This window comes from Oryctolagus cuniculus, chromosome 18 (genome assembly GCF_051225735.1).
Source record: "Oryctolagus cuniculus isolate XC-2025 breed Fujian yellow rabbit chromosome 18, ASM5122573v1, whole genome shotgun sequence".
Classification (NCBI taxonomy): domain Eukaryota; kingdom Metazoa; phylum Chordata; class Mammalia; order Lagomorpha; family Leporidae; genus Oryctolagus; species Oryctolagus cuniculus.
Genome location: NC_142884.1, coordinates 3,443,215 through 3,456,340, shown reverse-complemented (window position 1 = coordinate 3,456,340; position 13,126 = coordinate 3,443,215). Strand labels below are relative to the sequence as shown.

At 64.1% G+C, this 13,126-nt stretch overlaps 2 protein-coding genes across 3 annotated transcripts in view; one reads left to right on the top strand and one right to left on the bottom strand.

Annotated features, from left to right (window-relative positions):
* ZNF865 (zinc finger protein 865) overlaps positions 1-13,126 on the top strand; it is a 162,996-nt gene that overhangs the window by 97,154 nt on the left and 52,716 nt on the right. The gene's annotated exons all lie outside the window — the stretch shown is intronic.
* SBK3 (SH3 domain binding kinase family member 3) lies at positions 997-6,933 on the bottom strand. Of its 2 annotated transcripts, none has more exons than XM_070063202.2 (4): positions 6,392-6,933; positions 5,856-6,006; positions 5,422-5,624; positions 997-3,211 (listed from the first exon to the last, which is right to left on the bottom strand). In XM_070063202.2, exons 1-4 carry the CDS (start codon positions 6,434-6,436, stop codon positions 2,522-2,524), a joined length of 1,089 nt encoding a protein of 362 aa, XP_069919303.1. In that variant the 5' UTR covers positions 6,437-6,933; the 3' UTR covers positions 997-2,521. The 2 variants fall into 2 exon arrangements, with proteins under 2 accessions (XP_069919303.1, XP_089175761.1); XM_089319635.1 differs by having other exon boundaries at positions 6,749-6,880.

The following is a 13,126-nucleotide window of genomic DNA, read 5'->3' as shown; positions in this document are numbered from 1 at the left end:
AGTGGTAAACAAATGTGGGGACCTAGGGGCTCAGCCTCCTCCCTCAGACCCAGGCCCAGACCCCAGCCTCCTCCCTCAGACCCAGGCCCAGACCCCAGCCCTCTTCCTCCAGACCCAAGCCCAGACCCCAGCCCTCCTCCCTCAGGCCCAGGGGTCCAGACCCCAGGCCTCCTCCCTCAGACCCGGGCCCAGACCCCAGGCCTCCTCCCTCAGGCCCAGGGGCCCAGACCCCAGCCCTCCACCCTCAGGCCCAGGGATCCAGACCCCAGCTTCCTCCCTCAGACCCAGACCCGGGCTCAGACCCCAGCCTCCTCCCTCAGACCTGGGATCAGACCCCAGCCTCCTCCCTTAGGCCCGGGCCCAGAACCCAGCCTCCTCCCTCAGGCCCAGGGGTCCAGACCCCAGCCCTCCTCCCTCAGGCCCAGGGATCCAGACCCCAGCCCTCCTCCCTCAGACCCGGGCCCAGACCCCAGCCCTCTTCCCTCAGACTTGGGCCCAGACCCCAGCCCTCCTCCCTCAGACCCGGGCCCAGACCCAGCCCTCCTCTCTCAGATCAGGGCCCAGACCCCAGCCCTCCTCCCTCAGATCAGGGCCCAGACCCCAGCCCTTCTCCCTCAGGCCCAGGGGTCCAGACCCCAGCCTCCTCCCTCAGACCCAGACCCGGGCCCAGACCCCAGCCTCCTCCCTCAGGCCCAGGGGTCCCTCCGCAGGGAGCATGCACTCTCTCTAGCCCGCCCCGGCTTGGCCCTCCCAGCCGCCCCAGGAGGGCCCCACTGAGAGGTCAGCCGCAGGCTGGTAGAGGGTGTCCCTGGCACTGGACGCTGGGGTCCGGCCTGGGGAAGGATGACAGGAGATTCCAGAGCGATGCGCTGGGAGGTGACCTCAGCCTGCGGCGGAGCAGGTGGCGGAGCAACTGCTCAGCGAGGCCGGGCCCCTGCCGCGGGACAGCTGCACCTGCCCCTCAGGTCCAGCACATCAGCACGGCCGCGAGCCCACTTCGCGTTTCAGACAGACGTTTTATTTTGTGGGAAGGTTGGCTAGCCGGCAGCTGTGAAGGCGGCTCAGGGAGCTCCCGGCTCCCCCAGCGGTAGCCCCCGGCCAGGGTGTCGGAGCCTCCGCTAACCGCCTTGGCCTGTCCCAGGATCCAGTCCCGGGCTCCCTTAGCCATCGCACGCTTTTAAACTTCAGGAAGCATCAACCGCTGGAAGGACATGTGGGATCCAGTTCCTGGCCCCCCGTGGGTGCTGGGGACGCAGCCGCAGCGGGGAGGGGCCTGTGCCGTCAGGGGCGGCCGGCTGGGGCTGAGCTGGCTTCGGGGCTTGACAGGGCTCGGGCAGACACAGGCGCCTGGATGGCCACTGCCCAGGGTGCTCGGCCCCCTGTGGGAGCAGAGCGCAGGGTATGGAAGGGGGCACCAGGTCCATTGTGGTGGTCTGAGAGGGAGACACAGGCCAGAGAGCTGCGAGTGGGGTCTTTCCCGTCCTGGGTGGGGAGGAAGGGGCCTGGGTGGTGAGCCTGAGGCGGGCGCGTGTGTGCGTGTCTGTGTGCATGGGTGTGTGCTTGTGCGCAAGTGTGTCTGTGTACGTGTGTGTACACGTGTGTGCGTGTCTGTGTACATGTGCATGCATGGGTGTGTGCGTGTGCGCACGTGTGTCTGTGTATGTGTGTGTACACGTGTGTGCGTGTCTGTGTGCAAGGGTGTGTGTGCACACGTGTGTCTGTGTACGTGTGTGCGTGCACGTGTGTACAGGCGTGTGCGTGTGTGTGTGTGCCTGCACTCACACAAGGTCACCCAGGCCCCAGCGACGGGGGAGAGACGACAGTGCGGCTGACGGTGTCCCAGCCTGGAAGTTCAGATGTTGTGCCATGCGTCACGGGAGCCACTCAGAGTCACAGGAGGGAGGGGGCCCCAGGACTCTGTGATAAGCATTCATGGAGCCCACCCCCACAGCGTGGAAACGGGTCCTCAGGAGACCCAGCGCCTCTGTCAAGAGCAGCTCAGGACAGAGGACGAGTTCACACTCCTGGGTCTGAGGGAGGAGGGCTAGGTCTGCACTGCAGGGTCTGGGGGAGGAGGGGCTGGGGCTGGACCCCTGGGTCTGAGGGAGGAGGGGCTGGGCTGGACCCCTGGTCTGGCGGAGGAGGGGCTGGGCTGGACTCCTGGGTCTGGCGGAGGAGGGGCTGGGCTGGACTCCTGGGTCTGGGGGAGGAGGGCTGGTTGGACCCCTGGTCTGGGGGAGGGGTGGGGTCTGCACTCCTGGTCTGAGGGAGGAGGGCTGGGCTGGACCCCTGGTCTGGGGGAGGGGTGGGGTCTGCACTCCTGGTCTGAGGGAGGAGGGCTGGGCTGGACCGCTGGGTCCTCGGTCGGGGGCAGGAGTTGCGTGCCCTGGCCCAGCCTCCAGACAGGCGAAGCTCAGTGTGTCCCTCTGTCCTTCCGGGAGCAGCTGTCTCCCATCCAGGTGGCCGCGGCCTGGGGGAAGGGCCTTTGGCTCGGGCGCTGCCACCTGTCCCTGTCACCTGGTCAGGGCGCTCCCCCACCTGTCGCCATCCTTCTGCTGCTGCCTTTGTCGTGCGCGTCCTCGTCTGTCCACTCCTCCAGGCTGGATCCTGCCTCCTCTGCCTCCTCCCCTTCCTCACAGCTCGCTGTCCCTGTGCCCCTGGCTTCCTCCCTGTCTCCCTCCAGCCCCCAGTTGTCCCCCAGGGCATCCAGGACAGCCAGTGGGGGGCTCCTGGTCTCAGGATCCAGGTCCAGAAGCCCCTGGAACAAGGCCAGAGCCGGGGGTGCAAACTGGTCCCAGGGCGCTGGTGGCTGAGGGGGCTGGGGCCTGGAGGTCATCCAGCTGGCAAAGGCCTCGAACTCAGGGTCGGGGGCCAGGGCTACGTCCCAGGGGAAGGAGGCGGTGGCCGTGCAGAAGAGCAGCACCCCCAGGCCCCAGGAGTCCAGGGCCGGCCGCAGGGGCAGGGTGGCAGGTGGCAGCAGGAAGCAGAGCTCCGGAGGTGCGGTGGGCAGGGGTACTGGTGGGGCCGGGGTGGGGCTGCCCTCGGGCCGGGTCAGACCCAGGTCTCCCAGGGCCACACGGCTGCAGGCGGGGTCGAAGACCAGCACGTTATCTGGCTTGACGTCGGCGTGGACCAGCCCCCGGCTGTGGAGGAAGTCCAGGGCTCCGGCCAGCTGGGCCGCCACCCGCTTCACCAACAGCTCGGGGAGGCCCTGTGGTCCAGGGGAGAGGCGAGAGGTCAGAGGCTGCTGTTGGGACCAGGAGTCCAGAACCTCAGGCCAGCAGCTGCCTGGTGTCCCCGGAACACCCAGCCACGAGTTCCCTCCGTACCATGTGGTCACAGCCTGCACCGCCTTCCCTCCCTGGAGCCACGGGAACCCTGGTTCTAACCAGGTGTCCCCGGGACACCCAGCCGCGAGTTCCCTCCGTACCGTGTCGGTCACAGCCTGCACCCCTCCCTGGAGCCACGGGAACCCTGGTTCTAACCAGGTGTCCCCGGAACACCCAGCCACTGGTTCCCTCCGTACCGTGTGGTCACAGCCTGCACCCCCTTCCCTCCCTGGAGCCACGGGAACCTGGTTCTAACCAGGTGTCCCCGGAACACCCAGCCACTGGTTCCCTCCGTACCGTGTGGTCACAGCCTGCACCCCCTTCCCTCCCTGGAGCCACGGGAACCTGGTTCTAACCAGGTGTCCCCGGAACACCCAGCCGCGAGTTCCCTCCGTACCATGTGGTCACAGCCTGCACCCCTCCCTGGAGCCACGGGAACCTGGTTCTAACCAGGTGTCCCCAGAACACCCAGCCACGAGTTCCCTCCGTACCATGTGGTCACAGCCTGCACCCCTCCCTGGAGCCACGGGAACCCTGGTTCTAACCAGGTGTCCCCAGAACACCCAGCCACGAGTTCCCTCCGTACCATGTGGTCACAGCCTGCACCCCTCCCTGGAGCCACGGGAACCCTGGTTCTAACCAGGTGTCCCCGGAACACCCAGCCACTGGTTCCCTCCGTACCATGTGGTCACAGCCTGCACCCCTCCCTGGAGCCACAGGAACCTGGTTCTAACCAGGTGTCCCCGGAACACCCAGCCGCGAGTTCCCTCCGTACCATGTGGTCACAGCCTGCACCCCTCCCTGGAGCCACGGGAACCCTGGTTCTAACCAGGTGTCCCCGGAACACCCAGCCACTGGTTCCCTCCGTACCATGTGGTCACAGCCTGCACCCCTCCCTGGAGCCACAGGAACCTGGTTCTAACCAGGTGTCCCCGGAACACCCAGCCGCGAGTTCCCTCCGTACCATGTGGTCACAGCCTGCACCCCTCCCTGGAGCCGCGGGAACCCAGTTCTACCAGAAGAGCTCGCTTTAAGCTTCCTTCAGGGATCCTCCCAGCCCGAACACTCGGACCCACTCAGTGCTTCTTACATGTCTGCCCTGATGGGACCCTGAATCCCCCCTGGGGTGTCCTCCAGTGAGGGCCCAAATCCCACTCTCACATCAGCCTCAGACCCTGTTCTAAGGCCCCACGTACTCCATGGGCCCGTGGATTGATCTAGCTGTGTGCCGGCCAGTGTGCAGCCAGGGATCTGTCCAGGAAACTCACCACTGATCCGACAGCCCTCAGCAGCACGTCCGTCCGCTGGGCACCCGTCCCACCAGCACTCAGCAACCCGATAACTTACCATGACATCCATCCCTCCACTCCCATCTACCCACTCACCCAGTCATTGATCTGTTCTTCCTTCCTCCCTCCCACCCACCCACCCACCCATCCATCCACCTGTCCATCCACCCGTCCATTTGTCCATCCACCCACCCATCCGTCCACCCGTCCATCCATCCACCTGTCCATTTGTCCGTCCACCCACCCGCCCATCTACCCACCCACCCACCCAGCCACCCACACCCACCCACCCATCCACTCTTCCATCCAGTTATCCTCAGCCCTATCTCCAGTCTATTCCTAAAATACCCACATCCCTAGTCTTCAAACTCTAGAGACCCTAGAATCTAGGGAAAACCCCAGTACAACCCGTCTCCAACTCCATCCTCAACCTGCCTCCCTCTGCACCCCACCCTTACTCTCCTCTCCATACCAATCGCTGACCTGCGTCAACCCTAAACTCAGTCCGCCCAACTCCATCCCTGTCCATACCCCTAACCCCAATCCCAACCCTGTGTCCACCCAGTCCCTCCAGCAGCCCCTGCCCAGCCAGCCCAGCCAGCCCCGTCCCCTGGGGGGATAGCGTGGGGGTCAGGCATGCACTCGCTCTGGAGGTTTGGAAGCAGGGGGGGGTGATCTTGCGGGGACTCAGGGAGGAGCTGGCGTGGGCAGTGGTCTGGGCTCGCGGCTGGAGACGGAACTGGGGTCTGGGGCGGAGTGGAGCTGGGGTGAGCAGTCGCCGCCGCTGTCCCCGCCTGCCTCACCTGTTCCTGGAGCATCCCACTGAGGTCCCCACAGGGCGCGTACTCCTGGCAGAAGGCGAAGTGCTGAGGGGTCTGCAGGGGCCCTGCCAGGGTCTGCAGCAGGCCCGGGTGCGAGGAGACGCAGCGGCCCACGCAGAACTCCCTGAGGAATGTGGCTCTCGGGACCGCGTCCCGCCGGAGCAGCTTCAGCGCCACTGCTGGGCCTGCGTGGGGGCGGGACAGGACAGGAGGGCCCTCAGGGCGCTCTGCCTCAGTTTCCCCGTAAGGGACAGGACGTGGCGATGGCCTGGGCTGCCGTCCGGGCTCTGCTCCTGCCTTGTGCGAGCCTCTTGCCCTCACCTCTGCCCCGACACCATGGGTCCCCCATTGGCTCCTCCTGGGGGACCCTGGCTTCGGGCAGTTGCTGGGCGACTGTCCTCGGGGGCGGGACTCACCCCCTGAGCGAGGCCGGGCAAGGAGCACGCGACCGTAGGAGCCGGAGCCCAGCTTTCGGATGAGGCGGTACTGGACGCGCAGGCTCCTCAGTGGGGTCACCCTGGCGGCCGTGAGCTCCACCAGCCGCTGGAGGGCCGTGGCCGTGTCCTCCTGTGCGGGAGGGAAGGGGTGAGGCTGGGGTCCCCTGCGAGCAGCGGGGGAGGGGCGGGTGGCGACTCAGCCCGGGGATAGGGGTCGTTGTCCCTGGAGAGGATGAGTCACGGTGACTCACCAGCCTCGTGCCACCTGTTTTTGTGTCCTGCCAGGGGTTAAGGGTCATTGTCTCACAGGCCCCGCTGTCCCCATCTGACCTGAAGCCCCCAGCCCCACCTGGAGCTGCACCCTCAGCCCACCCCTGCATGCCCTCGGCTTTGTTTCTGGGTGGGGGAGCGTGCTCATCTTGCTGCGCCCTGGGGTGGCACTGTCCCCTCCCCTCTCTCTGCATCTCTGAGTTTGCCGTGTCTGCGCCGCGTCCCTGCCCCTGTCCGTCTCTCACCTCTGGGTCCCCATCCACGGGGGTCTCGGGGGCCCTGGGCTCCATCTCGGGGTTGCCTGCTGCTGGAGGGCCCTCGGCTGGCACCCCTTGTGTGGGTCTCCCCAAAGAGCAGCCAGCCCCCGAGCCCCCGGCAGCCCCCAAGTCCTCGCCCAGCGGAGCCGAGGGCTGGCAGGGGCCTGGACCGGCGGCCTGGGTCCCCCGGGAGCCCCGCCCTGTCACCCTCAGGCCTGTGTGTTGCTGTGAGGCCTCCTCCCCCTCGCCCGCTCACAGCCTGGGTGGGGTCTCGCTCTCAGCCCCCTCCCTTCCCTGCCTCCCTCTCTCTGCCTTGCTCTTTTGCTCTCTAAATGTTCTCGCTACCTCAGTCTCTCCCTCTGTCTCTCTCTCCCTGGCTCAGCCACCTCTGCGGCTGGCCCTGGCGTCTCAGGCGGGTCTCCCTCTCCCGGCCCTCGCCCTGTCCCCACTCTTGGCGCTCTGCTCGCCGCCTGTCTCTCTGGGCGTCTCCGCTCGCTCCCCGTGTCTCTGCCTCTCTCTCCTCCTCTTTGTTCCCGGCTTTCCCTGGGCCTTTGTCCCTCCCTTTCCCTGCGCAGGGGTGTGTGTGACAGCTACAGACAGAGACATCCTGTCCCCCACACGCCTCCCTTGCCCCCTCTGACCGCGGCCCCCCCTCCCCGTCCAAACTTAGACCAGCTTGGACTCTGGGCGCTGGTCCCAGGACAGAGGGGACAAACGTGTTGTGAACCCCCAAGGGCCAGGCCTGAGGGCGGAGGAGGAGGTGGGAGAGACCCTCCACACACGTCGGCTGAAGACGGGCCCTGCGCTGAGAACTTCTGTCCTCCTGCTGCCGCAGAGCCCTGCCCCTCCTCCCTCAGACCAGAGCGCAGACCCCAGGGTCTCCTCCCTCAGACCCACAGTCCAGACCCCAGCCCCTCCTCCCTCAGACCCACAGTCCAGACCCCGGAGCCTCAGACCCAGAGTGCAGATCCCAGGGTCTCCTCCCTCAGACCCACAGTCCAGACCCCAGCCCCTTCTCCCTCAGACCCACAGTCCAGACCCCTGCCCCTCCTCCCTCAGACCAGAGCACAGACCCCAGCCCCTCCTCCCTCAGACCCACAGTCCAGACCCCAGCTCCTCCTCCCTCAGACCCACAGTCCAGACCCTGGAGCCTCAGACCCAGAGTGCAGATCCCAGGGTCTCCTCCCTCAGACCTGGATTCCAGACTGGAGCCCCTGTTCCCTCAGACCCCAGAGCCCCCACCCCCAGACCCAGGCCCTCCTTCCTCAGGCCCAGAGCCCCCACCCCCAGACCCAGGCCCTCCTCCCTCAGACCCAGGCCCCAGCCCCTCCTCCCTCACGCAGAGCCCCCACCCCCAGACCCAGGCCCTCCTCCCTCAGACCCAGACCCCAGAGTCTCCTCCCTCAGACCCAGAGCCCCCACCCCCAGTCCCAGGCCCTCCTCCCTCAGACCCAGGTCCAGGCCCTCCTCCCTGAGAAGACCCAGACCCCAGGGTCTCCTCCCTCAGACCCAGGGCCCCCACCCCCAGATCCAGGCCCTCCTCCCTCAGACCCAGGCCCCAGCCCCTCCTCCCTGAGAAGACCCAGAACCCAGGGTCTCCTCCCTCAGATCCAGGGCCCCCACCCCCAGACCCAGGCCCTCCTCCCTCAGACCCAGAGCCCCCACCCCCAGTCCCAGGCCCCAGCCCCTCCTCCCTCAGACCCAGAGCCCCCACCCCCAGTCCCAGGCCCCAGCCCCTCCTCCCTCACCCAGAGCCCCCACCCCCAGACCCAGGCCCCAGCCCCTCCTCCCTCAGACCCAGCATCAGCTGCAGGTGTTGGGGGAGCTGAGCCCCTGCCCGGGGCCTGGCCCTTGGGAGACTTCACGCTGGGCGGTCTCAGGATTCATCCCCAGTTCACAGAGCAGGAAACTGAGGTTCCCCGGGCGAGGACACGGCCGCGGGCCAGGGCGTGACTCACCGAGTTTCCACCACCACCACAGCTCTCTATTAATAAAGGGGAGTGCAGGGCCAGGCGGGCCCGGGCTCGAGGGGGCAGAGGCGGATCTGCTGGGCGCCCTCACTCCTCCGGGCTGGCTGCAGGAGGACGCCCGGGCCTCCCCACGCCGCCCTGTCGCCACCGTGTCCATCTGGTCGGAACGTGGTTTTAGAGCGCACGGAAGTCTCTGTGGGGGGGAGTGACATGCGGCCTGGCTTTTGCTTAAAAACAAAACAACAACAAACGGCGCAAAAGCAGAGCGAAGCCAGGCACGCGGGTGGGGCTGGCTCCTCCGTCTCCTGTCTCCTCGTGGTTATCCTTGCAGGTCTGCGTTAGGAAATGGGGGGAGACCTGCGGCTAAACCACAGGCGTCCCGAGAGACTGCCCCAGGTGCTGGGCGCAGCCAGGACACCGCGCATGGCCGTCGCCCCGTGCGCGCCCCCAGCCCTGCCCCTCCCGCCCCCACGAGCCCTTGTGGCTGTCCCAGGTGGGGCAGGGGCCAGTGTCCAAAGGCGACTTTCAGAAAACTGTTTGTCTCCGTCCCTCTTGCCTCTTGTGAATTTTTCCCACGAGCATGCGCTACTCAGACATTTTAGAGAACGGAACAATTATTGCCTGCCAAGTGCCAGGCCCTGGGTTCTGTTGCGCTCGCGCTCTCTCTCTGTTTTCTCATCCAGGACTGCGTGGCCCCTCCCTTCCAACCCTGGGTGAGAAGCACGACAGTGTCCAGTTTGCAGAAGGGGAAACTGAGGCATGCAGGGGCAGAGTCATGAGGTCTGGCACTCCAGGCTCCGGCCCCCGTGCCACACCCACTGGGCAGCCCCCGGGGGAGAGACCTTGAGGGGCCGCGGCCAGGGCCGGGCTGCAGGAGCCGCTGAACGCTGGGGCCCAGCAGCACAGCGGCCACCTGGGCCCCGGTGTGGGGGAGGGAGAGGGGACGCCGGGCCAGAGCCCGCCCCGCCCCGCCCCAGCTCGCTGGTGATCCCGGAGCTTTGCACCTCCCCATTTAGCAACCACTCCCCGGGGTCACCCGGAGTGACCTCTGCTCACAGGTGTCAGGGGGGAGGCTGCAGGCCTGGCCCCGCAGTCGCACACACACCCCTGTCGGAGGCTGACCTCTGCCCTGCCCGCCGCCTGCCAGCGCCCAGAGCTCCTTCTGGGAGCCTCCTCTGGCTTTGCCCTGCTCACGACCAGTGCTGCTGTGCCTGGTTTTGCTCCTGGACAGAACAGGGGCAGTCGCGTGTCCTGCCCAGAGCACTGGGGTAAGAAAGGCCGGGGTTTAAGACGCGTGATGGAACCCGTATTCCGAGGGCAGCGTGGCTGACAGAACGTATGAGGTGTGCACACGGCCACCGCACGTCGGACTGTGCAGGCGGCAGTGTGTGACGGGGCTTCAGAGCGTGCACTGAAAATGCGTCTTACAGAAAGACCACGCGTGGGTTTCCTAAGGGTGTTTGCAGCAAAATAAACAGCCCTTTGCAATGCATTTATTTGTTTTTGTCTACTTGAAAAGCAGAGCAACAGAGAGAGACAGAGACAGAGAGGTCTTCCATCCCCTGATTCACTTCCCAGATGCCCACAACAGCCAGGGCTGGGCCGGGCCAAAGCCAGGAGCCAGGAGCTCCTTCCAGGTCTCCCACAGGGGTGGCAGACTTGGGCCATCTTCTCTCCCTCCCAGGCGCATTCACAGCGAGTGGATGGAAAGGAGAGTGGATGGGACTAGGACTGGTGCTCTGATACGGGACGTGGGCATCCCCAGTGGCAGCCCAACCCGTGCCACACAATGGCTGCCAAGAAACTTACCTTTTCTTTGAAAAAGATGTTATTTGATTAAAAGAGAGAGAGGGAGAGAGAGAGAGGGAGAGAGAGGGAGAGAGAGGGAGAGAGAGAGAGAGGGAGAGAGGGAGAGAGAGGGAGAGAGAAAGAGAGAGAAAGAGAGGGAGAGAGAGGGAGAGAGGGAGAGAGGGAGAGAGAGAAGAGAGGGAGAGGGAGGGAGAGAGAGGGAGAGAGAAAGAGAGAGAGGGAGAGAGAGGAAGAGAGAGAAAGAGAGGGAGAGAGAGGAAGAGAGGGAGAGAGGAAGAGAGGGAGAGAGAGGAAGAGAGGGAGAAAGGGAGAGAGAGGGAGAGAGAGAAAAAGAGAGGGAGAGAGAGGAAGAGAGGGAGAGAGAGGAAGAGAGGGAGAGAGGAAGAGAGGGAGAGAGGAAGAGAGGGAGAGAGAGGGAGAGAGGGAGAGAGAGGGAGAGAGGGAGAGAGAGGAAGAGAGGGAGAGAGAGAGGGAGAGAGAGGGAGAGAGGAAGAGAGAGAGGGAGAGAGGAAGAGAGAGAGGGAGAGAGGGAGAGAGAAAGAGAGAGAGAAAAAGAGAGGGAGAGAGAGGGAGAGAGGGAGAGAGAGGAAGAGAGGGAGAGAGAGAGGGAGAGAGAGGGAGAGAGGAAGAGAGAGAGGGAGAGAGGAAGAGAGAGAGGGAGAGAGAGGGAGGGAGAGAGAGGGAGAGAGAGAGGGAGAGAGAGGAGAGAGGGAGAAAGGGAGAGAGAGAGAGAGAGAGGGAGAGAGGAAGAGAGGGAGAGAGAGAGGGAGAGAGAGGGAGAGAGGGAAAAAGGGAGAGAGGGAGAGAGAGAGGGAGAGAGGGAGAGAGAGGGAGAAGGGGGGACAGTGACAGATCTTCTGTCTTGTGGTTCTGTCCCAGTGGCCCAGGTTGCTCCAGACCAAAGCCAGGAGCCGGCTTGGAACTCCACTTGGGTCTCTCCTGGGTGCGGGGCCCAGAGATGTTGACCATCTTTCACCATCTTTCGCTGCGGCCCCAGGCGCCCCAGCAGGGAGCTGGTTTGGAAGTGGAGCAGCTGGGCGACTTGACCAGGCGCCTGCCTGGGCTGCCAGTGTCACGGTGGTAGCTGCACCTGCTGTGCCACAATGCCAGCCCCAATAAGCGCTCTTTTAGTTCCATTTTTTCCACACATGTTATGAAATACCCTTGTATATTGTACATGTGATGTATAACTAATATATTTGCAACTAAACTTACTGAGTAAAAGATATACTGAAAGAGCTCATATAAAAACCAGTTTTACTGGGGCTGGCACTGTGGTGCTGTGGGTTAAAACCCTGGCCTGCTGGGCCGGGAGCCTATATGGGCGCCAGTTCGAGTCTCAGCTGCTCCATTTCTGATCCAGCTCCCTGCTGTGGCCTGGGAAAGCAGTGGAAGATGGCCCAAGTGCTGGGGCCCCTGCACCTGCGTGGGAGACCAGGAAAAAGCTCCTGGCTCCTGGCTTCAGATCAACCCAGCTCTGGCTGTTGTGGCCATTTGGGGAGTGAACCAGTGTATGGAAGACTCTCTCTCTCTCTCTCTCTCTCTCTCTTTCTCCCTCTCTCTGTAACCTTGTCTTTCAAATAAATATTTTTTTTTTTTGGACAGGCAGAGTTAGACAGTGAGAGAGACAGAGAGAAAGGTCTTCCTTCCGTTGGTTCACCCCCCAAATGGCCGCTATGGCCAGTGAGCTGCACCGATCCGAAGCCAGGAGCCAGGTGCCTCCTCCAGGTCTCCCACGCGGGTGCAGGGGTCCAAGCACTCGGGCCGTCCTCACTGCCTTCCCAGGCCACAGCAGAGAGCTGGATCAGAAATGGAGCGGCCAGGACAGGAACTGTCGCTCACTGGGGAAGCCGGTGCTGCAGGTGGCGGCTCACCCGCTGAGCCACACCAGCGGCCCGAGAGAGCAGGTTGCAGTTGTCACCGCTAGAAAAACATGAGGTCCTCCACATGTCCGCTGTCTTCATGCGGCTGCGCCTCGGTGTATCTGTGTTTGCAAGCATCCTGTCGTGCACCGTCAATACACACAGCTTTAATCTGTCAATTAAACATGAATAAAGAATAAGAAGGCCGGGGAATAAAACGATTGCAGCCCTGGGGGCGCACCAAGGCGACCGCCGCCCTGGCTCAGCTCCCGCTCTGCCGGCACCGGGCCCTCTCCGGCGCTCCTTAGCCGTCCGGTGTCGGTGCTTGGCAGTTGGCAAGGGCCCGAGGGTGGCGCCGAGATGCTGTGTGCTACGTGCCGCCCCCAGGGAGGCCGGGAGCGAGCGCCTTCATGATCAGCTCCGTCGAGGTGCAGCTCACAGCACGCTGGCTGTGACCATGACGTGACTGCAACAGTCTGTAAACAGAAATAACAACAACAACAACAACAGTGATAATAAGCTTGTGCGTGGATCTCGTGATAGACATCTTGGGACCCGCGTCGCGCCGGAGCCTAACCCTCTGCTTCTCCGGTCTCGGCCCGGTCTGCGTTCTCGGCTTTTTTTCCAGATACGCACTGTGGTGGACAGGCAGAAGCGGCTACACCGAGTGGGATGAGATGCTGATGGGGGCCGGCGTCCGGGCACAGCAGGTTAAGCTGCCACCTGTGCCGGCATCCCCTTTGAGTGGGGGGAGGGGGGTGGAGTCCCTGCCAGGGCACCTGGGAAGGCAGCAGAGGACGGCCCAAGTGCTCAGGTCCCTGCCTCCTGGCTTTGGCTGTCCCAATCCCAGCCATTGTGGCCATCTGGGGAGTGAACCAGCGGATGGGAGATGTCTCTCTGTGCCTCTCCCTCTCTGTCTGTAACTCTGCCTTTCAAATAAAATAAACAAACCTAAAAAAAGAACGAAAGACGTGTACCACGGAGATAGTCTTCCCCTTGATTCTGTTGACTCCGGTGAAGTGGGAGCACCAGGTGGCAGGTGACACGGGGCTGGCCCCACTCAAGTTCATTGGTCTCCAATC

Coding starts and splice junctions, on each gene's coding strand:
- SBK3 (XM_070063202.2), bottom strand. CDS start 6,436: ATGGAGCCCAGGGCCCCCGAGACCCCCGTGGATGGGGACCCAGAG. Junction 6,007..6,391: donor CCGTGGATGGGGACCCAGAG/GTGAGAGACGGA, acceptor CCTCCCGCACAG/GAGGACACGGCCACGGCCCT. Junction 3,212..5,421: donor GTGGGATGCTCCAGGAACAG/GTGAGGCAGGCG, acceptor CCTGGACCACAG/GGCCTCCCCGAGCTGTTGGT.